General features: G+C 40.3%; 1 protein-coding gene across 6 annotated transcripts; it reads right to left on the bottom strand.

Moving 5' to 3' along the window:
• Positions 1–635: 635 nt before the first annotated feature.
• Positions 636–26,538, bottom strand: esrp2 (epithelial splicing regulatory protein 2). 6 transcript variants are annotated; one of them, XM_044190636.1, is made up of 17 exons: positions 26,419–26,538; positions 25,940–26,092; positions 25,326–25,454; positions 18,565–18,678; positions 17,464–17,578; positions 17,056–17,151; positions 15,452–15,506; positions 14,838–14,948; positions 13,220–13,352; positions 12,863–12,905; positions 10,219–10,520; positions 8,981–9,214; positions 8,290–8,488; positions 6,103–6,307; positions 5,769–5,967; positions 4,381–4,481; positions 2,058–2,195 (listed from the first exon to the last, which is right to left on the bottom strand). In XM_044190636.1, exons 1-16 carry the CDS (start codon positions 26,521–26,523, stop codon positions 4,395–4,397), a joined length of 2,280 nt encoding a protein of 759 aa, XP_044046571.1. In that variant the 5' UTR covers positions 26,524–26,538; the 3' UTR covers positions 2,058–2,195; positions 4,381–4,394. The 6 variants fall into 6 exon arrangements, with proteins under 6 accessions (XP_044046553.1, XP_044046562.1, XP_044046581.1 ...); XM_044190618.1 differs by lacking the exon at positions 4,381–4,481 and having other exon boundaries at positions 636–2,195; XM_044190627.1 differs by lacking the exon at positions 4,381–4,481 and having other exon boundaries at positions 636–2,195; positions 14,838–14,945.
• Positions 26,539–26,668: the final 130 nt, after the last annotated feature.

Here is a 26,668-nt window from a genome sequence, read left to right as displayed (position 1 = left end):
AATGGATATGATGCAAAACCATTATGTATAGAATTTGAAAAAATGGCCGATCCTTTTTTTTATATTTATGACAAAATTCTTCTCTGGTAGCAATGTATTATTAATGAGTCCATAACTACTCAGCAAATATCTGTTGATGGAGACCATGAGATATGGGCAGTATCTCAAATCTATGGAAAACACCAAAAGAGTTAAAGCCGCTGAGTGTTCGATCACTCACTATGTTTTTATCTGTGTGTGTCCTTCAAATTTGGATTTGTCCAATTGTTTTCTCATGCACTCTGGTTTCTGTTGCTGCAACACAGAGTAACCAGCTGCTTCTTCTCACCTGCCAGCGAGGAGCTTCAACAGGAGGGTGAACACTACATTTGGACATGACAGTTGCTACCTGCTGTACTGTAAATGGGAGTGTAACTGGTAGTTGCCTCCTAATAGACCATGGCACCAAGCAATTCGGCCTACTCTGTCTCTGTGGCTACTTGCCTTTGTTAATAACTAAATGACATACTGCATGTAGGGCAGAAGACCGTCCACATCACATGTTTTAGTGTATTTATTCCCTTTATGAAAAGAAAATACTTATTATTGGTGCCTTATGAATTTATCTCTTTAAATGAGACCAAACGAAACATGGATCATTGTCAACATGTTTTATTGTTTACAGCCTTATACACAGATCTAAATTCATACAAGTCTCAAACTTGCAACAAAAGAAACAAATATCTCCTCTGCCACCAGAGGTTGATCTAGCCTTGTTTGGGCCAGTATTGCACTCTGGGTAATGTAGGCACAGTAATGAGGGGAAAAAAAACTAGGCACAGTAAAGAGGGAAAAAAACAAAAAAAAAAAAACTTAAAACAGCTGTCAGCAGGCCTGTCACAGGAAAAATTCGTACAGCTTTTACACAGTACTCCGGTCATAAGCAGGAATTAAAGACAGACAGATTGTTAGGAATGGTGTGGAAACAAAAGCAGAAGAGATCTCGTAGCTGAGGTCGATCATTATAAAAGGCTGCAAGATACGCCTCTGTCCTTTTACATTTAATAACAAAATCTCCAATTTGTCATTCTACTCAAAGACGCTCTGATTGGAGCAAATAAATCTGTAGTGCTTGGAAAAGGTCTAAATGGGATGACATACTGTATTGTATGTCACACATAAATGCTTTGTACAGAGAAAAATCATGTTACAAATTAGTTGGTAAACTGGCACACGTGTGGGTGCTGCTGTCGTTTTAACTGATAGTCGCTGCAGCTCAAAGTTAGTTCAAATTAATCCGTGACAGTTGAGTCAAGTACAGTTTGATATTCCCTCTGTTGTTTTAGTAGTCTAAGTCAGTCTTTATGGCTTTTTTCTCTCTCTTTTTAATGGCACCACTACATGGCTGGAGGCCATTAAATCAATAAACATTGTGCATGCACATACACACATCTGTGTTTGCATAGAGCTAACACAAAGGATCATAAACTCTGAAGAATGTAAATTTTGTAGTGGTTAAGAGTGAAAATTTTGTAATATACAGAAAAGATAGTATGCAGTGGTTTGTACAGCCTCAAGCATTTCAGGATGAACATCTGTACAGTTTTACGGGTTGACACATATATAGAGCATTTAAATATACATGCACATTTGGCTTTGCAGAGCCACTGATATGAGTGTGTCCAGGCTCCATACCATCTCTTCTCCACAAGCAGCTATTACAGTAGGTGCAAACACACAGAAATGACATGTGTTACATCCACAAAGTCATTAGCTCCACATGAAGCTTCAATGACTTCAGCTGCTTCATCAGTGGATGTCCAAACTCCAGCAGCGGCTTCAGGAGTGTCAGGGCCAGCAGTGTCAGTTGTGTATTAATAAATGGCAGATCACAGAAAAAGGGAGAGGTTCAGCAGCTGTTTAGCACTGGGATCAACTGGAACTTCAGTTCAGTTTTATGGAAAAGCTGTTGCTGAAGAGATGTATTTGGGAGGTGAGTTCTCTTCAACAGGAGGTTAAATTGTGGGAGGAGGAGAGCGATGAAGGGCTGGTGGTTAGTTACAGAAGACCAAGTGGACCTGCTGGCCGTAGAAGGGGTGGTTGGAGCGCTCGGTTACAGCCCGTCTGGCAATCTCCTCACTGGGGAAGGTGATCAAGGCCTCGCCGCTGCACTGGCCACTGAAGTTGTACAAGATGAGAACGCCGTCCTGCTGGAGCTGCAGGAAAAGAAGAAAAATAGAGACAAAAGCACGAGACAGTAAGCGTCTGATTTCAGTGCAGCTGCACTGTGAAAACACCAGGGGGAGCCCACAAAGGGAGAGATCGTCTCATCAAACTGGTCCAGTTAGGAGGGGAAAAAAAGAAAGAAAAAAAGAGATTAATGGGCAGAGCTTAAAGAGCCAAAGCAGAGTACATGCTGTTCCCAGAGGACCGGAAACCCACGAGGCAGGTTGGGATGCCACACACATTAATTAATATTATTAATTATCCGTTAGTTTGCATGCATCAACGTCTTGCATCAAAAAAAAAAAAAAAAGTTTCTAAAAATGTTTCTTTAAGACATGCAGATATGAAACAACTCACTCATCACATTTGCAAGGACAGCAGTAAAATGCATTAAGTCTACATGTCAGAGCATGAGAGAGGGAGACGGTTTAAGAGAGATGCATTCAGTATAGCGTTCACTGGAAATAGTCGAGGTAGTGAGGTAGGAACCATTTTCATGAGGTGGTTTAGTGAAGGAGTGCTGAATCACGACTAACTGACACCGCAGTTTGTATTTTAGCAATTCTGTTAGCAGAGGCAATGGGAAATGGTCTAATGTTTCCCTGTTCAGTTCAGTCAGTAGTGCTTGGTATTTTAACTGTAGTTTGGTGAAACATAACATGGATGCATCCTGACTGACTAAATGCTTTAGCTAACAATGTTGAAAATAGAAAAAGAAAAAAAATAAGAGTGGTAATATACCACTAAATTGCTTTTCAAAAGCAATATGAATAGCTTTCAGCATCACTGCAGAACAGAGATGTCCCAGAGGGCTGCAGGCTCTCAGTCCAACACATGAAACCAGAATGATTTAACAGTTTCATTCCTTCTCTCTGGTTCAGGTTGTGTCAGTTCCTGTTTGACAGGAAACCCTGCAGACTGCCTGCGGAGTCTCCATGGATGATTATCTGTCTCTGCTGTGGACCAATGTCCACCATACACAGAATGTACAAAATATCAAGGACATCTTCCTGATATCGGCCTTACAAACATTTTTGATCATTAGATTTTAGATTTCCTATCATTTTTTCCTAATTCATCTATTTAATTATCCCTTTGAGCAACACCAAAACTCACTGTACTTTCAATACAATATTCCTGAGAAGACAGTGGGTGTCATCTTCTGTGCATCATGTGACATGTAAAACTGAACTGATAATCCACATTTATGAATAAATGAAGGCATAAGACAGCCATATCTGCAGTAATTCATCTTGGTGCTCAAGTTTATGACTGTGGGACAACAGCTTTGTGCTGGAGTCACCTTATCAGATATAAATATAAAGCAAACAACAGTTCAATGTCCCTAATATTTCATACAGTCTGTGTATATGTATTGCATGTTCAGCCGTATCTAAGTGTCTGTCAGGACTCAGCACTCCTAACAAACCTACAGGAGAGACTTCAGTTATGAGGCAGATTTGATTGGGAAGCAGCAGGCCGACATGCCGGGTCAGGAGCTCAGAACCAAACTGATGGCTAGATTAGGCATTCCTATTTAGATTAGTCCTGTCACATTATTATTATTATTATTTAGCTGGTGCCTGTATAATGGCTCATGTGAAAAAAAGAAATAAAATTGTTCTCATGGTAAGAGTGAAATTTGTCCACTGTAGCTGCAATCATGTTTTATTATATGTGTCCAACAAATGATCCATAGTGAGCACAATAATGTGTGACATTTCATGCTAGCTTCCATATTCAGGAAGCTACAGTAGATGTGTGAATTGCAACAGCAACCAAATAAACAAATAAAAAGGTTTCTTTGGCAAAACCACTGACATTTGGGAACTGTAGGACCTGATTTGTTTTTGAACTATTGTGGTCGAAATCACAATTGGTTTGGTGATTTGCAGGTTAAAACATGTAGTCATTTAAATGTTCAATTACTATATTTCAATGTGAAGCAGGCACCTGCTACATGTTTGAATACAGTGTGACACTTCATTTTCCACCAACCAAACTTATCCCACCTTTAACCTAGACATCTTGACCAGCAAATCACCAACTCAGTGCTTACTGGGTAGTTTGATGCTAGTCCATTTCTGCATGTTGTGCATTAACCTGAACATATAGATGTTACTTAAGTCTAGGAAATGCCCTCTCTGTCCACTCTGGTTCGGAGGCTCTTCTTACCTTGGGGTGAGTCCCTAAAGACAGAGCCATTCTTTGGGCTGAATCAGACTCCTGGCCTGTTCGTTCATCTGAACCATGCTGCTGTACTCGTCAGGGGCGTACTACAGATGGCATAATAATGAACGGACAGTCAGGGTGGACGGCCTCCACATTGTTTCACACATGACAGTACACTTTTGTAGATACACACAAGTTGCAGAGGTATATACTCTTTAAAAATATTCAAGGTTTTTCAGGAAGACAAAACACACCAAAGCAGAAACACACACATGCCAAATAGTGGCTGCACAGGCTTTATTTGAACCACACAGTGTGATTAAGCATGGGATTGTGTGGTAATGGACACCAGTACTGGTGTGAGAACTGTTTTCTCACCCATGGCCAGTGTGAGAGACGCTAATGCAGCCAGAAAAACACACTTCCATTAAAAAGGTACAATTACGGTAGTTCAGCCAACAGTCAGAATTGGAGTCAGCTTTTTTTTTCTTACACAGACACACACACACACAAAGTTCTCCAGTGTGCAATAGAATAGTTAGTTTTTGGTGTGAATTTGATGCCCTCTACAGTAAGGCTCTCCCATTCTCTCTCTCTCACACACACACACACACTTTAAAGTATAGGGGTTGTACCAGTACTAAATGACATAAGCCATAAAGACCACAAGCAGACTCAAGCTCTGTGCCACAACAACAGCACAACCCCTCCACCTCAAACCCCACCCCTCTCCCCTCCCTGACTTGCCAAACCGTCTGGAGCCACACCTGTCAGGGTTCATACCCGCTTCAGAGGACTCCACCTAATTTGGGCTGGCAGTGAAAAATGTGAGTAGCACAGGGGGGGGGATAGCACAAGTGCACACATGTCGCTTAATTAAATACTACTGTGATGTGACCAGTGGCAAGTCTTTCTAGCTGCAGGGTTGAGAGCTCAGCGGTCCAACAGCTTCAGATATTATCATGTGGGGATGCAGGCTGTGGGAAGGCCTATTGTTATCCTGGTCAGCATTTACATTTACAATCATTATCAAGTGCCTGCTGTGAATAGTTGGCACAAATGTAACACTGCACTGGGCCTTTTGGAAAGAAGGTGCAGCTATAAAAAAAGTGTGTAAGCATTTTACAAATAGAGCTAAAAATCACTCACACAGTTGAAAACCAAAACAAGTACAATTCTTTTACATGCAAAGTAACCTCAATGGCAATGGAATAAAATAAAAATATATCCACAATATATTATTATCTTATCTGCCAATAAACTTGAATGGCAAATTTTTGCAGTATATGGCTGCAAATGTATGCACTAGGCATCTCTGCGTGGCCCACATCCCTGCAAACACCAATGCACTTTTAGATCTGTGGCTTCATTTCTGAGCTACGTGCACTGACCTGGTATCCCTGGAAGAAACTGAGAATGTCCTTGACTCCAGTATTGTAGGGCAGGCCCTGCATCCTGACCAGAGCGCCAGGCTGAGGCAGTACAGAAGAGGCGGCCGCTGCACCAGGGTGGGGTTGGGCTGCGACTGCTGCTGCCACTGCTCCTGGTGGAGCCGCAAAGTAGCTGACAGTGGAAGGAGAAACTGGGGGGCTGGAGAGAGAGTATGTCAGGTGAAGGAGGGGAAAAGAGGCAAGAAGTTAGAGAAACACAGAAGGTACTAATAAAAGGGAGATGTGATAGTTTTTCACTGACCTAGTAGTTAGCTGTAGCAGATGATGCACTAACCTGGGGTAGTAAGCGGTGTAGTTCATGTTCATATTCATGTACAGGTGTGGGTGAGGGGGGTAGTAGGCCAGAGTGTGAGCAGGGCTGTGTGCGGTGGTCTGAGGAGGTCTGGGAGCAGCCAGTAGGGGGGGCTGGTAGAGGGCAGCCTCGGAGAGAATCGCAGGCGGGGTGGGGAAGGCAGCATAGGCTGTGGGGGGAGACAGACCTACAGAAAGAGACAAAGATAAATATACAGTATACACAGAGTCTGGTCATTTACACATTGTGTTCAGTGCATGCACAGTCCTGCCAGTAAGTGAAGTATGGAGAAGTATATGAATAGTTACAACATGCCGCATGCGCATTTTAAATGTGTTACAATATACTCCCAAACTTGACAGCACCATGAGTCATTATGAGTCCTAAAGACAGATTAGGCCACAGGCTTCAGTCTAAAGCTAGTCAGTTAAAAAAAAAAGATAAATTGTCAACCTTGACAAACAAATTCTTACTAAAAAAGGAAGTTTAAGCATGCAATAAATAATTCTCAACCCACTGTAATACTACAGAAGAACGGTTAAGGTTTCTTCTGATGTTCAGTTTATAAAAGGCAGAATGATCAGCATTATTTAGAGCTGAAACAATAATAGGCTCTTTATTATCAATTAATCGTTTTGATCACTTTTTCTATAACAAAAATTCCCTAGTTGCACTCTCTCTATTGTGAGAGTTTGCTGTTTTTCTCTGATTTATTTTACTGTAAACTGAACATCTTTGGGTTTTAGACTGATGGTCGCACAGAACAAGACATCTGAAGATGTCACCTGGGATATTTTTCACTATTTTCTTACAGTTTACAGACTAAACAATTTATTGATTAATAGACAAAATAATCAGCAGACCAATCGATAATGAAAATAATCATTAGTTGTGGCACTAGCATTAATGATCATTTTTCCAAACACAACCTGTGTCTTGTCGTAGTTTTGGCCATCATTACTATCACAATGACACTGGCAGCCACAACTGTACATAAGGGCAAGCAACACAAGCAGTCAGACAGACAATCAGACAGGTTTTAAACAAATCCCAAATGTAACCCAAAATACTTATTTTGAAGTTATAATCATCTATGCAAACTTGTATTCTCTAAAAAAAAAAAAAAAAAAGCTGTGCAAGATCTAATGGACATTTAGACACGTATTACTGTCGGTGCATGTGTCACAGAAAGGAAGCTGATTAGTAGAAAGCTATAAGATCAGACCAGAGTGACGACCAAACCTATAAAAGTAAGACCCAGATTTGCCCTTTGAACAACACATCAGAAAGCCCCCCCCAAAAACACTGTCACACATAGGTATTCTATTTACAAAGCTTACTGTGTCCTCAGGCCGTCATACTTAAAATGTAAACGTACACAAAGACGGTATGGATGTATTTACATACAAACAGCCACTATCAGCGTGATGCTGTGGGCAGCTGTGGTCTCCCTCAGTGCCAGCACAGTGACACACAACACTTCTGACCTTGTGAAGGCTGAAGTGTTTCCAGATTAGTCAGGATGAAACTACGTGCAAAAAGAATTTACTTTCATTCTACTAAGTATATAGATGAAAAAGCAAAACCACATTTCTCAGGCAAGTAAAACAAATAAATATAAGTTCTAAGATAAAAGGGGAAAGATTTGTTAATCAACGATCATTAACAAGAAACACACACAGAAAAGTAAAAAATTGAAGTGGCTGCCAATCCCAATCTAATCTCCAGCACCAAAGACAGATATGAGCTATAACAGAGCAAAGTACACAGAGTTGCATTCAGTCCGGTCTAAACTGGCATCACTGTTACAGAGGAAGGCAGAGATGTAGCTGTATAACATGTATGTTTCTAAAGAAATACCAGCAGACTGTGGCACACTGAAATATTCAAATATTTTGATATTTAGCTTTTAATTTCTAGGATATGAAATTGGAGAAATTAATTTGATGCCTGCACTGGGCCACTGAACTCGATTTTAATTCAAGCAAATATGTCTGCCAGCTCATATATGCAGCATTTCTAAGTTGATAAGTGTCCCAATAAGTGGAAAAAGAACGTTTCATATAATACAGAAATTCCAAATATTGTTTAATCAAAAATACCACTATGAACAAAAGGAAAGCAGGCTTAATTGGTGGCTTGATGAAACATTTGGTGGAGTTCACTTACAGGGAAGCTTGCAGGGTGGAGGGGAGAGGCCGCTGCGGTTCAGAGTTCCTCCCATCAGCACAATGCTCATCTCCTCTGTGGAACACTGGAACACCTCCACATAACGGTCCTTCATGGTCTTTTTATGGCACTTCTGGGCCACCATAAACGCCTTGTCAGATGATTTCATTTGGATGAAAGCATCACCAGAGGGCCGACCCTGCAGTGGAGACAGAAGAAGAAACAGACAGAATAAACGAAAGACAGTGAGCACCAGAATACAGCACAAATCTACCAACAAAATTCAAAGGTGGTGGCATTTTCACTGCAAAAGATTTTGTGGATTTGGCTAAAATTTGGGATGGGATGGGATTTCCACCTCTCAATTTTATATTTATGTGGTGTTTGGAAAGTCTGAACAGCATCACATTTGTGTGATTTTTGTCGGGAGAAAAGTATAAAGACATTGCCCTTCTAAGTTCTTTCTTTTAGTTTTTTATGTACTTGGACAATATCATAATTTAGATTTACTTCAAATACTTTCAGAAATGAAACTTGTTCAGACTTTTTCTGTCTTAAAATGTTTTCTTCTACTGTAGTGATTTCTGATACTTTGCAGAGGGTGAACAGGGATGACATTTAACATAGTTTTAAGATATGGAGCTTTGCAGTTACATATGTGCCTGAGCTCAATAGTCCCCACCAGTCTGACCTGTTGGTTGAGGACCATGTGGACTCCATGGGGTTTGATGTCAACGGTGTGCTCTCCCATGAACTCCAGGATATCTTCAATGCCAGCAGTGTAGGGCAGACCACGGAGGCGGACACAGTCGCGTGTGCTGCTGGCCGCTGGAAGGTAGGGAGGCGTGGCGAGGACCGGGACGGGCACGATGGGTGAAGGGGGCAGTGTGGAGATCAGAGGCGTGGACATATAGCGGTTCAGGACCTGGCAAACACAAAAGAGGAAGGATGATGACGAATTAAAAAGATATTACGGCTATTTTTCTACAAATGCCTGAAATCTCCTTCAGTTAACTCTCTCATGAGACGAGGACAACAAAGTTCATTTCACGCCATTCTCCACAGAGGAACTCCAGGAGTGTCAATAGGAGGCTTGACTGCAATCACTGAAATTTTCTGCATATGCAAATGAGACACACAATACAACATTTAATACAAGAAAACTTAAAAATTAAAAAAGGCTGAATCAAGTATGGTCCACTTATTAACATTTCACAGCCAACAAAACGAGCTGAAGGACAAAACTTTGATAGTTTATCAGGGTAATTAAAAAAATAATTATGTTATATACACACACATTGTGCAATAATAATATATAGTTGTGCAAACTCCACAATCATCTTATTTATTGGATGTCTCTACAGTTTCGTCATATACTTTCGATATCGTGTTTGCACAAAACTCTACGTTGTCATGCCATCAGCTGACATCAGCTTAAACAGCTGGGACTTCAGCCCATGTTGATGATTGGTATCACACATAGAAAGGGAACTGTTTTGGATTATTCTTTGATAACAAAATGGCTTTCTCAAGACCCTTAATTGCAAGACAGTAAAATAGATGGGTTTGTCTACATATTTATTATGATTAGTTTGTTGTATCTATCAACTAGTACTCAACTAAGGAAAACATGAGCATGTTTGTGTCTACAATAGAAAACCAAAGCCACAGCTTTCTCTCTTCATATTACCAGTAAGTCAGACATTTCTGGAATTACACAAAACAAAACACCAATTCTTTCATTTAAAAAAAAGGACCACCTCCTGTTCCACAACAACAGCCTGTTTATTTCTATTTTGAATCATTTTATAGAGTATGTTAACACATTTTCCAAGCAGTAGTCTTAAGAATCTCATGTTTATTTTTTCATCTCATACCAAAACTTATAGCTCAAAGATTTCTCCAGCCCATACAACTAAAAGAATTTACCTGTTGCACCTCAGCTGCAGTACTGCGAAACAGCTCGATATACCGCTTCCCCAGGATCTGCTTGTGCTTCTTCAGGGCATTCTGGGCATACTCTTCACAAGAGAAGAGCACAAAGGCATCGCCAGTGGGCCGTCCGTCAGGGTACTTGACAAAGAGCAGACCCTCAGCGTCATCTGTAACTGGGCTCTCGGGACCGAGGAAGGACAGCACTTCCTGGGGTGTGGCTGTGAACGGCAACCCCCGCATACGGATAATCACCTGGTTCTCTTTGGACAGGAACTGGGCCACCTCATTAGATGTACCTAGAGTCAGTGGACAGCAATGATTAAAACACCTGGCATCATAAGACCATCCCAGTGATGCTCATCATCAGAGCTACACAGCTATCACATTGATCCAACAATCATAAAAATCCAGGTTCGCCATAGAGAACTCATTCTAAAATTGATTTGCAATTTTGCCCAAAATTGCCTAATACACCAATATCAAAAAGGAGTGATACCATATTAAAAAGTATGCAAACATTTCAGTTAACACATTTTTTAAATCATCCCACAGTATATGTATCATCATATCTACAAGCCCCAACACCCTCTGCCACCCTGGCTTCTCCTTCCACAACACAACTACAGAAAGCTGTGGCAGGCTCAGGTCTACTCCTTGCTCTGCCAGAATCTGCTCCAGGATTGTCTGAGCTACCAACTCTGAGTCTGATATATGACATCCTATGACAACAGTAATGAACACAAGCATCACCACCCAGTGTTAGGCAATGTTGGCTAGTTTGCAACCAAAAACAGTATCGCACTGGCTTTGCCCACTGATGTGTGCACAGGCACAGCCAACTGAACCATGTCAGATTTTTCACACAGCTTTATTCACTGACCCCATTATAAAATCACATGCATTTGGTTTCCAGTGTATTTCCTTTGTTTATATCATGTTCCTCTTTACTCTGCTAAAGTTCAAGAAGAATCGGTTTGGGGTGAGACTTGCGAAAACTAAGAGGATATCTTAACTTATATGACCATGCAAACAGGGGCTATAAAAACAAATTGTCTCGTCCTATCTCGCAATCAGCCCTTCAATTTGCAAGTAACCCCATCTGGTTTAGTGCCGTTAAACCAACTGAACTCAGGTCACAGCAAATGTACTGTATGTATACATTACTAACAGTGCCATGATCAGTTGAGTTTTGTTTCAACTATATGACTTTCTTGGATTGTTTTAAACTATGTAGAAAGTATACAGTACACGCAACAAATCAAACTACATGCCCAGACAGATGACCTATCACAAGATCTGATTGTCATCCAGTAATCGAGATAATAAACTTTAGCCATTTTCGGACAGGAGGAACTTTTTCATAGTTCTAAGAACAGTTGGAGGACACTGCAAGAACCGTTTTTAAAAGGGACTTTTTTAGCTCATACTTCAGAGTAGGTACTCTCCCAGCACAAGAGGAACCTAGAGTGACGTAAGTGTACAGTGAAAAGTGTACAGTGTCGAACACATGAGCCAATGCAGCATCGGCAACTGGAACTTCAAATGCAAAAAGAAAAAAAGCCCTTGATGTAGTTCTAGGGGGAGCTCCCCAGTGGGCTGTTCCTCTTATGGAGTCCCCAGAACTGTTTGGTCCGAAAACACCCATTGTGGATATAAAGTTCAGTGGCTCATAGTTTGTATATTACTATTCAGGCAAAAAACATCAACTAACAGAAATAAATAAATTATATATTATATTATTTGTATTTTTATGGTCAAAAGGTGAAACAAATCTTTAAATTAAACAGCTACAATATCAAATTTCAGTTTCCAGAACAGCAATGATGCTGCCTGATACACTAAACGTTTTGGATTATACATTCATTTACAAGTTTACTGTGAACTACTTTAATTTCTCTTGATAAATGCATATGCGTCTTGTCTGCTTGAACTATTTGCTTAAAGTCCAATGTGCTGTCAATCTGTACTGTATCTGTATTGATCTTAACTCATCTGAGTAAAGTCCACAGTCAGACTGCCAGCTAATGTAAATTATCTGCTCTGAGTGACTGTGTTTCTTTGTCTGCGATCTCTGTCCTGTGTTACTACTGGCTGCTGCTCTATGGTCCAGAGGCCCCGGGCCGTGCTTTTGTCTCTTCACACCCCCTTTGTACCAGCACTGAGCCAGTCCTTTCACCGGCCGACAGCCTTCTCTCCCTCAGGGGAGTGGAGCTGGAGGCTGAACTGAACAGGTGAGCTGCTGTAAGCCCCAGAGTGAAATTTCTCTGTAACTGGCCTCTGAAAGGTTGTGCTGGGGATGAGGAGATCAGGAAGGGATGGGGGGCAGTGAGGGAAGCTCCTCACAAAGCGTCTTTCATTAGTCTAAGATAAGCTGCTGGAGAGTCACTGGGATGAGGCAAAGACACAGGTAATAAGAGAAAGAGCTAGTGCGCAAACGAGAGCCCTTCTTTTACGGTCACTAAAGAGCTGCTCTTTTGCAGATGTGGAGGGGTCTTGTTTTTCCTCAAAGATGCGGGAAAGCCATGGAATAGAAATCTACCTCACACTAACAGAAAGCCTTTCACCATAAGTCATACAAACATGGTGAGAAGAGAGGAAAGGAGGAAAAAAAAAAAAAAAAAAAAGCCTGAAATCTGACCTCCAGCAATCTTGAGGAATTCCTCTCCTGTGGCCTTGTAGACCTAAGACAAGAGGAAAACTGGATTTAGCCATAAAGAACAATTTAACAATACAGATGTAACATAAACTCTGCCTGCAAACTGAAAGTGACAAGTCATAAAGTAAAAAACAAGCAATAGGTTTTTAAGTGATATTGAGCATGAGGGAATTCATTAAATACCCAATTATTTAATTTAATTTAATTTAGAAGACATTTTACAGACTCATATTGACTACCTAAGGACCTAATAAGGGGTCTAGTGTTCAGCTAAACATTTTAAAAACACACAAAACAAAATTACACCATGACAAAACAAGAAGAAAACGCTGATCTAACCTCAATGTAGCGGCTGCCCATGTGGTGCTTGTGGCGCTCCAGGGCCAGGTCCCTGTGTTCAGAGTTGATGAAACGAACCAAGGCCTCGCCATTCCTCCTGCCCTGAGCGTTAAGACACAGGGCTACGCCACCCCTGAAACACAGGTGCACAGAGCCATGCATGAGTATGAAGTTAATGATATAGAGCCACGGTCAGAAATAAAACTTCAGCAACAGGTACTTAACAGTGTGGTTATCAGAACTGGGTTCAACAGGGATACCCAGGGTCTTGTCATATCAGTTAAAGGAATAGTTCCACATTTTGGGAAATATTTATTCATTTCCTTGCCAAGGATTATACCACTCTCCTGTCTGTATGGTAAGTATGTAGCTGGAGCCAGCAGGCGGTTAGCTTAGCACAAAATCTAGAAACAAGCAAGATGTAAAATGTTAGTTACTTTTAAAAAGATTACATGTGCTGTCATGTTCAAAATTTTAACATGAATACTATAGAAAAGTGCACACACACTGGAATCAAAGCTCCCTTAAGCTTTTATTAGTGACATTTCTATCTGACAAGTCTTCCAGAAAAAACATCCACAAGAAATAAAATGAGAGCTATACATGTGGGTATTTGTCTAAGACCATCGTCACGTCGAAACATTGCTAATAAAAGCTTAAGGCATCTCTAATGCCAGTGTGTCTCTACCTTTTTATTGTAGGCACGTTCATTTTTTGGTATCAAACGACTATTCCATTGAGGTTTTGTGGCTGTTCAAATAACTAGTCTAGCCTAATGTACAAAAAAATGTTTAGTGCCTTTAAACCCATGACATTAGCATTTAACGCTGATCTTGGAACGTTCTCACCTGGGAACCAGACGAATCTGTGAGCTCATGTTTTATTTGCTCGGCTAGATGCGTCTGGTCCCCCTCCCGTTCAGATTTCTAGCTGACCTGGATCTGGTCGGGCCAGTCACACCTGTTTATCAAATAATCAAATATGGGGCGGGTTTGATATGATGACTGTACAGAGGTGTGCGACCTTATTAGCTGTTGTGGCATTTTCGTAAACAACCAAGATGGCTGCCGCCGATCTGGAATGTGTTCTGTTGAATCCGCTATTGTGTCAGTATTAAACAAACTGGACTGTATAGTTTCTCTAAAAGAACAAACAACTGCACTTGAAGCTTTTCTTGATAAGAAAGATGTGTTTGCCGTACTTCCAACAGGATTTGTTAAGTTTAATTTACCAATTACGTTACGTTACGTTTCGTTTCTCTGATTGGTTGTAGGTCTATCCAATTGTGTCCAGAGGCATTTTGGTCTGATGTTGATAACACCCCTTGGAAATCGAAATGAACGGTGATGTCAGGCTAGGAACGTTCCATTGAACATTTAAAAGACCATTTTTTATAAAGAAACACTGAAAATTTCAAAACTGATTTTTTCAGTCACAATGTCAAAAGTGAGAACACCAGCTGTTTGAAAAAAGGAAATAAAAATCCACAAATCTGCACCATGACTAACATGCTGAAAGCACCAAAAATCACTTTGAAATGTTTCAAGGCAGCAGAAGTTTAAATAAACTTCATCGGAGTAATGGGGCCGTTGGAAAATGGCCATCAAGTCCAACATACTTCGCAATACTGAGGCCTTTAAAGAAGCGAGCAATGTCTTGGTCTGAGGACTGCCACGGAAGCCCCCGCGCTCTGATCACTGTCTCACTGTCCACTGGCTCAGTCTTACTGCTGAAGAGGAAGGAAAAAAACATTAATAACATTCTGACCATATTTAGAATGGAAGAATAATTAGAGCAGATTATTAAAAGCATCCCTGCAGATTATTATAGCTTTGAGAAAAAACAAAAACACCAACACAACGGCTCTTGTTAAATTTGAACAAACAGTCCACAGAGGCCACTCACAGTTAAATGCTTGACACAGTAACATACTCCCATGATTAAATGTCAGGGGGTTGTCAAGGTTACAGGCTTTTGCCTGTCTGAGAACAGCAGGATTTGGTGCTCTGCTACTAGATAGTCAGGTAAGCACTTGATGGCAAAGTTGGACAGCTTTAATAACACACTTGTGGTTTCCATGTTGCTGTAATCAATGCTAAGGGCCTGAGGTCTGGGGTCTAAATATGTCTGGAGGGGGGTTGTCAGTCTGTAAACAACACTGCTGGCTAACAGGTGTGGCAGGAACGCACACAAAGATGGATTCAGATAAATGTACATCTATTAAATACATACCATGTGCCAGAATCAAACTTGTACTTCACTGTTTCAACACAGGAGAATGTGTGATCTAAAAAACAGAAAAAGAAAATTGTATTATCGAATGTGTTGTTGGATTCAAAACAATGTTCTCTCTTTTCTGTAGTGAACAGGTTCATCCTGCCAAGCAGTGTGTGTTTTAAGCATTCAACATTCCTGGTACTTATCACACCCTAAAGCTGGGCTCACACTACAGGAGTTTTAAAATCCTAACCGAGTTTGAAATCGGGTTGCTTAACGCGCATTAGGAGAAACTTCACAGATGTTCTTCTCTCTAATCTCAAACATGCACACACTACAAGATTTGAAAATAATGGCGCATCACACACTACAGGATATTATTAAGATTATCGTGCCAGAGGGAGCAATGCACCACCTCACGTGATCTCATGAGGAAGCAGATGTAAACAAAATGGAGACTGACGTGGTGCCAACAACTTGCTGTAGTAATGCTTTGCAGTGAGAAAAAACAAAAGCAGAAGGCATGAGTCTGGATGAGAAAATTGTTGGGGAGAAGCGGTCAACATGGGTTGTCTATTCTTCAGAGAAAACTGGGAGATGAGATTTTAATCAGTCAGTCAGATTTAGGGCAGTTTTGATATTTGTCAACAGTAGTATGCTAGCTAACGTTAGCCTCAGGGGCTAGAATGTTTACCCAGGATTCCTACAGCTTAAGGCAAGTTTGATTTAAGACTTTTTTTAATACCCGGAATGAAATTTAAGACCAATTTTACAATAACCAAAATTGAAGAAAAAAAAAAAACATGAACCGACATCAATTACTTGACTACAATTAAGTTTAACAGGCTGGCCAAGTAATGTTTCTTTGCAAATACATCACAAATAAAGAAACCGTTAGAATCGTGAACAATGAATGAAAGGGTGTTTTGCTGCCTTTTCATCTTTACTAGTTAATGTTAGCTAGCTATAAACTGCTGCTCAAAGGCTACCGGCATCTACTGCCAACTTTTAGTGTGGAATGTTACCATTGCTTGGCAACACAGTCAGCGTCACCTTGTAGACTCTCATCTCTCTAATTTATCTGCACTCAAACATATCTGGAGTCAGCGATATAAGCAGCGAATAAGAGGGTTTACAACTTTTTAAAAAACACACACTTTAAGATCGGTTACAATGAAAAACGGCGAATAGTTTTTGTTTCTTTTGTTAGTAAGTATAAGCATTTCTGGCTAGTTAACAAGAAATAATATAATCATAAGACATGATAAGACATTGTTCAATGATCAACAAACTACCAGTTAATAGTGTTGTTTCTGTAAACATTTGGCCATTGTTCCACTTTCCATAAAATTTAAAAAACATGCAAGACGGGGTGTGGTACAATGCAAAGACTTCAGTTTTGCAGCGACGGTGCTGATTATATAAACCCAAACCATCAGGTAGCCAAAGTAGGTTAACACACACTAATAACTGCTTGCGAACAGTGAATGCCACTTCACTGGTCTTCATATGAGTGTGGTATTTTTTTCAGCTACTAACAGTGCCATAGGAGCTGGTAGGCATTCAGCATCTGGTTCAATGTCAGATCATTTTAAGTACAAAGTCTGGTGGTTACTTACTGTAGGGCTCAGCCAGGATGCAAAGTGTCAGCTGCACCATGCTCCTCACCTCCTTCACATCCATCAACTGCTCTGACACAGCAGGTAGACCAACATCTGCGTAAACAGTTAAGGACACTGAACAGTTTACACTGTCTGTTATTTTGACTTTGTACTACTTGTTGATGTGTCATGCTGCTAGGATTTTGTGCCTACTTCCTTTTACGTCAGTAAACCTAAACTGAATTGGCAAAGAAAAGTATATATACTCTGTAAATACAGTTCTGCTTATCAAAGGGGGTGTACATTAACAATTTTCCTTGTATCGTCCCTGAAAAATACAGTTAAAAAGGAGTATTTATAACAGAGTATCAATAAGATGTGACAACAAAAATACAGGCAATTAGTCTACAGGCAAGCCAAGGATACATTCCAACATGGAGGCGAGTGTGAGCTTCTGCACAGGGCCAGCGTTGGGGCAGCATTTGTGAAACTCCTTCCTCACATCCACAAATGAAAAGAAACATTCAGGAAGGACAAGATTCTAAAAAGGAAGAGCCAAAAAACAAAGGATTCAGTATGGAAATCTGATATGGATATTGGATACACCAGGAAACTAAAAGGACAAAGAGATGAAAAAGAGAGAATCATCTTGAGTCCGAGTTATAACCAGGAACACAAAAAGGATAGAAAACATAATTCAAAAGAAATGCGTTACTTACTAATCACATTTAACTCCAGCAAATTTCTGGAAATTAACTAGTTATATATGTTTAAGGTCTCCATATGTCTTATCACAAACACACTATCATCAAAAAGGGGCTATCACACAGAGATGCACCGCTACAGGCGCAGCCGATTCAAAATCACCAAAACAGCTGGTGTGCCTGAAGAGTGGGGCTACGTGTGCCCCCGCTACATAGCTCTCTCACAGTCCAACTTATCAGCATTATAACTGCTTTATACTCACCAGAGAGATTCAAGTGGTAAAGTAGTAAAGCCCGCCTCTTGGTTGATTCGATTGGCTGCCTGGGCCAAGTTTGACATTGATGAGCGGTGCGACGCCGCACCTTGCGCTGAAAATTTGACGATATTTTAACTTTTATGCACGTCTAAAAACCGCTTGAAAAACGGGACACGCGGCGCAAGATAGGAAAACAATGGTTTTGCTGGCAATGCATTCCAAGCAGCGCATCTCTGTGTGATCGGCGCTTTACTGGAGCCATAAGCAGAGAAAGCCATGACTGGTTTGCTCGGTGGGATTACTGATATTCCAAAACAAAACAAAAAAAAAAAAAAAAAAAAAAAACAGTGGAAAGTTCACTAGTGAGCTAGGGGAAATTTACTATTTAAAACATTTTCATTTAAAAACATTTTGCTAATAAGACTGCAAAATGCCAATTAAAGTGTTTTGCAAAAGAATGAAATGCTACTAGAAACATATTTTCATTTTGGATCTCAAATCCTAAAATTCTACTTTTTTGGCATAACGTGTCTGTAGTTTAGAGACACAACACTGGGAACTATTACCTTTTTGGAAGCTTCAGGGTGGAGGGCCTGTCGGATAACAAGGGGACTGTTGACACAAAGTGTGTAAGAGCTTCTGCCGAGGCATTTCAGTTCTGATGACACTGACTGCTGGAACTAAAAAATGATACAAGACAGGCAGGAGAAAAGAAAATTAAACATGCATTTAATTACAAGAATATTTCTGAATGTTTTACATACACACAGGAAAGCAGGACAGCTAATATCAAATCTGAACATACCTAAAATATCTAAAATGTATCTTTAGATAAAATAAAATAAATAAATAAATAAAAAAAATTATTTTGTATTAATTCAATCCCATTACATTACAAACATTTAGTGACTTCATAATCATTACATATGTACCTGTATAAGTATCTGTTGTGCAAACACCATCCACTATGTGAAAGTGGACTAAAATTTAAAGGCAGGTACACAAGTGAAGGTGGTGTTGTGCTTGACATTTGACTTTGTGTTTGTTTCTCATTAGGAACGAGGCTTGTCCAACAGGTTTTAGTGTTGGTTGGCGAGGGAGGGAGTAGACAAAGAAGAGGAATGATCACACCACTTATCACCAGGATCACAGTTTTCTCTTAGCACAACCAAATCACAGACAGATGAGGAAAGAAAAAGGAAGGAAAGAGGAAAAACAACCCATATGAGTGCAAACTGCCTGTCTCCACTTATACATAAACTCTGATGGCTACAACACCCAATCCTAAATAGCAGCAACTCCCACATATGCACATGTTTATTTATAACTACCACATTCAATGAGCCCCATTCCTTGTGTTGTGTCAACCTGTTGTTGGCAGCATTTGACTATCAACAGAGGCCATCACTTCAGTATCAACATACACTGAGGCATATGACATCTGAGGTCAGAGGACTGCATTTCTAAAAATGTTTTACATTACTTCCTTATGCTTTTTTTGAGGGCAGCCAAGTTAAAACATTTTTTGTAAGTTGAAAGTTGTGTTAAGCAATTTTTGACCACTTAGTACTACAATGACTGCAAAAGAAACACATAGTAACAAAGCCTTCAAAGACTATAAGCTTATAAAAACTATTATAAAGTTAAGTGCAGCATGGGCACCCCATTGAGGTCCTCTGGAGAGATCAAGTCTAATATTTGCTCACCTGTTTGGTCCACCAAATCATGAGAAAAAGATCTGAGACTCTTAGGTTGCTAAATGTCTCACTAGCTACTAATTTACTTTGGCTCCCTGCCTTTTCGTGATGGGCGTATACCGTAAAATCCGATTATCTAAGCTTGTGTGCTGAGAGCAACTGCTTACATTTTTACATCGGGCAGTGCTGGGGTTTGGTTGAGAGCCATAGGGAGTCAACCACAGAAAGGCAAAACAAAACAAGTGAAAGCTGTTGATTCTCAGCGAGATCTGCAATACTATTAACAATTTCGCATACAACTGGGAGTTACTGGATTCACTGTTGATATTAAGGAGCAGGGTCTGATTTAGACCACTTTACTGTGCATAAAATTAGGCTTCTGAAACTTAATATACTGTGTGTAATAATTAGTAAAATCAAAACTTCTTCAGCAAAAATATTCTCTCTCATTTATTTTCACTCTGACCAAGATCTAACAACCCATCTTTTTGTCCTCTCGATCCATTTGGCTGACATTGGACATCAAATTAATCTATTTAGGCCACAGATCTATATGGTATTTGGAGAGGATGTAGGGACAGTAATAGAGTTGTTAACTAGACTTTCCTACAGGGACCATAAAAGGGGGTATGTGGTATCTCATACATGAGTCCCACCCAGATTACTCTGCATAATATTGACATCTTGAAACCTCTCTGAAGTCACTTGAATGCTGCTTGTATTGACTTGCTGCTCAATGTACCCATGCTAAACAGAGACTACCTTTTGCTTGTGCCATTGGCCACTTCAGAGAGTTGTAATGTTGGTTTTTCCCTTCTTCCCTGAATCCTCAAAGTCACCTTGGTAAGTGCAAAATTAGACTGTCTGGATGTGAGACCACCTTAACCCAGTGACTGATTAGTTTCACATGGCCACTGGCTATGTATGACTGATCCTCAGACAGTGAGAGAGTTAGATGTGCGTGTTGAGGCATGCTCCTTAACAATCAGAGAGAAATGCAGGGCTATTTGACAACGCCAACCAGCTGCTGACAAGGGAACAAATGCTTCGGGGTTAGATTAAGGGGGTTTTGGGATGGCTGGACAGAAACCTGAAAGAATCATCGATCTGAGAAAAACGGCTTGGGTATTTGCTGTGGGCCCATGAACACCAGCAGACCTATAAAAACGCACTGAACTTAAAGAAAAATATACAAAAGATATTTTCAGAACTATGAATTTTGTCAAATCTTCATTCCGTGCAACTTCTCTTTGCTGTTGTGTAACAGTGAGTAAAAAAAAAAAAAAAGATGGACAGTCATTACCATTATTTCAACTACGCCCCCCCTGCCTCTTTCACCTTACCCTGTAAATGTTTCTGCAATTTTCTGGGGTCAAGGTCATGTGAAAATAGGAGCTGCACTTCAAATTTACAAGCTCAAGACCCTTGACAGTTTCCAAAAATGTTGCCATGGCTCTGGTGAAAAAGAAAAACAGCAACATATCCAGATAAAGCACCACAAAGTTCTTACTTATGATGGTCTTACATTGAGCAAGTGAGTGTATCACATGAGACGCAGGAGGTTCATGTGTCAGTGGTAGGAAGCTCGAACATGTACATTAACAATCGGTAAACAGGTACATTTTGGTGACAGGAAAAACCACATGCTCAACTGTGATGTAACCACAATATTATTCTTAACTGAAAGGTGGAGCCCAGAAACTATTTGTGAAACAATGTACACAGAGGGCAGATCTATTTTAGGTGATGAATAACAAATATGAAAACAATCTTTAGTCAAAATGTTCATTATCATAATCACATTATAAAATAATAAAATTAATTCTTGGGACGTCTTGGCAACATCGAATTAACCTGCACCTTAACTTTTTGATCCAAGTTTAGTACAAGTTGCATATTACACTGCTAAAGTAAAAACCTGACCACAGTATCAACATACCACCTCAACAGCACACCTTGTATTAAAGCTTTTCAAATGACAGCCACTGCTGGAGTTGTAATTGTCAAAGTAAGTAGCAAACAAGAAGTAAAAAAAGACAATTGTGGAATTTAAAGTCCCTGAATTTGAATTCCCTCATTCAATGAATGAGTCAAAACATAATTTATGGAATGTGCATATTCTCTGCATTTGCATGTACAGGAAGTCACCTTGTTCACCTGTACAGTCTTTGCTGTGTTTCTGTTTGAGTTGCATGTGTTTGACAGCTCACAATACCAAAAAAAAAAAAAACTTCTTTAACTCATCTTAAAAATCTGAGGCTTTCATTGTTCTAACAGTAAACACAAAAATCCAAAACTATGATACTCCAAAGATCTGTAGATTAATTCAATGGCACATTTTAGGTACAGCCATTCTGCACAATTTCATGTTTACAGTAATAACAGGACTAATGATTGCTCATAGCTGTGCATGCAGCTCCACCTTGGCCAATTAATAAAGCCAGATTACTGAGAGAAAAGCAAACATTTCAGAAGACGTAACAACACAACCTCTCCCTTTCTCCTCTGTGTCAAAAACCACAGTTTAAATTTAGCAAACAAGCTGAACAGAAGACAAACCTCACACTGACAACAAATAGGTAGAGACAACAGGCCACTGAGACAGACCACAGAAATAAGGTCAGAGTGTTTCCACTTTAAATTAGACTCACACATGTTATGGACACAAATTTCTCTTAAACCAACTTTCCATCTCACTCTACCTCTCTGAAAAGGCATTTCAACAGATGAGGGGGAGGAAGTGGCCTTTGAACATGGTCCTATCAAAGTTTGCTCTCCAGTGTAGCCAAACTGTTTGTATGCAGAGGTGAGGTAGGGTGGTGGTGGCTGAAACAAACTCCGATAAGAGCAGCAGGGAGTGCCAGGGCAGTCCCTGCTGTAACTGTTTAAGACACCTAAGGCTAAACAAACACTGTCGCCACAGCACATCGGCATGTCTCATGACACATAAGAGTTGTACATTGCTTGCATTCAGAATGACCATTTCTAAAGGGACTAAAATCAAGATAGAGAAAAATTGTGTGTGATGGGGAAAAACGTTTTCGCAACAGCAATTAGAGTTTAAGGGTTATCTTAAATAGTTATGAGATATTTCAGTGAGTGTACATGAACTTTATCATTAGTAACTATTGCTGGTTTTCTCTAATAATCATGTAAATTATAAATCCACTTTTTTATGGTTTGGGGATTAAGAAAAATGTGGTTTATAGTTACATTTCTGCTGGGGAAATCTTATTCCTTGCACATGTGTACTCTTAATCCAGTTTCTAACACTTCTTTTAAAATGTGTGTGTACATCACAAGACCAACCACAGGGAAATCACGGACAGTGGGGTGAGATGAAAGAAAAGACCATAACAGTAATAACTGTGCATCCCAACTTAAATCAATGTCTTCACGCTGTAGTATCACAGTAAAGTTTAATACACTTGCAAAGTTAAGTTAGACATGAGTGTAAACATGATTTTAAAGTAATCAAGTTATTGTCAAGAACGTCCTTTTGTAGAGGCATTAACTTGACATTTTGGTTTTAGGACTCTTTAGACACACTCAGCAGAGATGAGAGAGCTATGATGATGAGCTTCAATAACTTTATTTCATAGGTTTGGGTTCTTACAAATCAGACAGATGTGTGTGTCATCTTTATACAGCCGTTTGCCATAGTGTTAAAACCCAGGTTGTGTGAATCATTCTTAGATGTGATTCATCATGTTAACCATGTCACAATATGGCTGTTTCAGTTTCACAACAACAACAACAACAACAACAACAAGGTGTGTGAGGTCTCACATCACCTGCAGCTCCCTACAGGCTGCAACATGCTTTCAATGTCCTGGACTAAAGCAGCCAAGCCTGTACAGTCAGCCTATAAACCATCAGCCCTCTCCCAGGAACCACACTGAACTGCAGGTGTGACGTGCACACACCATAATGTATGTTACAGCTACAGTCCTAAAACACAAGCCCAAGTATTGCATGTTGTCCATCATCTTGCACATCAATGTATTCTGACAGAGCCCTGATACATGTTATTTAGCATTCACACTTTTTAAAAAATTATTATTTTTTTTTCCTTATCGGGTGTATTCACATGTGAAATGATGTTTCAGACAGATTAGGTCTGAAATTAAACATGCACTCACAATCACAATGTTACGGAGTTTAGCTGGCAAACTGTATGGAAGCCAAGTGTTAAACAGCCCTGCTAATCTCTTCACCCTTCTCTGCCTTAATAAATCTTTCATTAAAGAAAACCAACAGATGTCTTTGGGGGCTCTGACCACACAGGTCAATACAGCAAGTACATCAATAAGAGGTAGCTGCTTGTTTCCCCTCTATCATTGAATAAGTTGGAATGGGTTACCCCATCTATGGAAAAATACAAAACAACTGAACTACATGCTACTAAAATGCCCATTTTCTTTTCTACCCTGTGTCAGGGATAAAACTAATCTCAGAATGACTAACAGTGAGAGAAAGTAACCGGCAAGACAAAGGTATGAAAAGAACGAACTGATTGCTTGGGTTAATATTTGAAGGTTCAGCACACAAACTAACCTACAGTAGAGCTGAAGTCTTACCAGGTCTTTGAGGCACAAATTACTTCAGCATTTAGACCAAAATCTCATGAAATTTTAACTGTCAGGTTATGCGTTGAGTGTCATAACCCCAGCAGAATCGTTGCTATAAAAGCCCCAGAAATAATTTAAAGAAAACAACCCCCTTTTCAATCGATCACCCCAAGCTACCTACTTGTGCATGCACAGCATTCACACCACAACAGCACTAATATCAACCCTAACACACTGTTCTTCCAGCATGTTAATGAGGTTTTTCTGAAAAACTGGAGGGGCGGGAAAGATGCATCCAGTGCAAACAAACACTCTTGCGAGGGTGGTTGAAAAGCAAGTTTGGCAACACAAACACTTTTGTCAAAGCACACCTCCTGACAGGGAGGAAGCAGAAAGCAAAAAAAGCCCGTCTAGGTCCTAAAGAAGTGCTGTAACCAACTACTGAGGATGAAGCCCAAAACCTGAAAGCCTCCCCTCCTATCTGTCCTGCAGCCTAAAACAGAGGTGCGGCTTCAGGTAAACATTCCGCTTTCCAGATGTCTGCAGCATGCATCAGGCTGAGACAAGACTAGACCTGCGACTCCTCCTTATCTCCAGATACCTGGGGCTCTGCCTGTCCTAGCCCCTGAGCTTCTACAAACTGTCAGCAGAGTTTGTCAGTCTGTCAGGGTCAAACCAATGACACATCTCAACCAAGATGAAGAAGACCATTTTTCTAAAAGGTCATCAGGGAAATTTGACTCTCCTCACATTAACTTATTAATACAGAGTCAGGCTTGTCATGTCTCATCTCGCTCTGGGCCAAACCTTCACAGGAAAGTTGACTTGGTTTAAACTAGCTTCTGAATTTCTCATAATGTTACCAATGGCAAAGAGCTCTTAGGAGCTGTTGCTGTGCTTTTCATACTGTATAAATTAAGTACACCAGTGAGAGATTTCTAATTTGGTGTGAAATGAACACCAGGACTTTTAAGGCCTATTTTAGATGGGAAAGGTTCCTTATGGGATATTTAAATATGTTGAAATGACCCTTGCATTTAGGTGACCAATAAGACTCACCTGTTGCAGAACTTTATCCAGGGGCTCAGCTTTGATGATGTCGTCCAGAGTCAGTCCTGTCTCCTCTTTGCACTGGTCTGTCAGCTCCAAAGTGTCTGGCTTGACAAGACATCTCTGAAGCTTTCCGACCTGGGAAGGGATTTAGCGTTTCAGGGCGTAGAATACAGCGTGAAAAAAGAAGCTAATTTATGGAAAATTATAGGCTATAGCCCCCACATTCAGGAAATGAACTCTTACAAAAAAGGTCAAACAAACAATTGACAATGTAGTTGCAAAAAGCACGTAATTGTCAATAAAGATTTGTTTATATCAAGAAGCTGACATGCCAAACCAAAAAGGTGTTTTCTCCATTATGTGAAATTAAACTCCTCACCTGCTTGTTAAATTTTACGTTGCACACCTGTTAAAAGGTGAGCTAACAAGACGGCTGGACAGAGAACTGATGTAGCGTTAGCTAGCATAAGAGAAAAGCAGGCTACAGACGCCTTCAGAGAGCACACCATGTTGATTTAAATGTCAAACATACTGTTCCACTACAGGTAGACACTATGCCACAAACATTCTGGATACATAAGAAACCGTACAACGAACGAACGGGTCAGAAAGGTCCGTACCTTTTTCTCATGTAGATCCACAATTTGCCACACCAAGAGAATTATTTCCCTCTCATCCGAACCCAGTTTACCCCCATTTGCACCAGCTGTTGCCCCAAAGAACACCACCAGAGTATCACTGTGCGAAGCCATCAGGGACCACAAGGGTAAAAACTACAATTAAAGCAAAGATTAAAATAAAAATAACACGAGGGTTCACCTTTATCCAAGTGATAAGAAGAGCGAACAAAAGGGCTGGAAACTCAATTGAGGTAAACGGAGAGAGAAAAGGGGGGGGAGATTATTTTCAGAGGAGCCACGAAAGAGTTTGCGACCAGAGACTCTACCTGTTGAAGTACTTGAGTGTGTTCTATCCAGAGATACTGGTTTAACTAGTAAAGACGGGTGGAAATCCGTGTTTCTTTCACACGAACTCCATAACAAGCCCTGGAGTTTTGTCCCCCCCTCTCCTTTCTGTTTTTTTTTTTTTTCGGAGTTACCTGTGTGGCTCGGCCTCTGTGCGCGAGAAGAGTTCCAGTGGCGTCGTCTATTGGCTGGTTTGGAAAGGTGAGGGCGGGACGCTGTGGTGAGTGCTGTAATCTCATTGGTCAGTCCTATTGAATCAGGAAGTTGTCTGGCAAAATAATAAGGCTGTAATACCTCAATGAGGCATAAAGGCTACTGCTGTTTTACACTGATAGTGTAGAGTAAATGAGCAGCACCTGCAGTCGCTGGGCAAGTTTTGAATGT

The sequence above is a fragment of the Siniperca chuatsi genome, linkage group LG1 (assembly GCF_020085105.1).
Source record: "Siniperca chuatsi isolate FFG_IHB_CAS linkage group LG1, ASM2008510v1, whole genome shotgun sequence".
NCBI classification, from domain to species: Eukaryota; Metazoa; Chordata; class Actinopteri; order Centrarchiformes; family Sinipercidae; genus Siniperca; species Siniperca chuatsi.
Note: the sequence above shows the minus strand (reverse complement) of the source record. Positions and strands in the feature narration are given on the sequence as shown.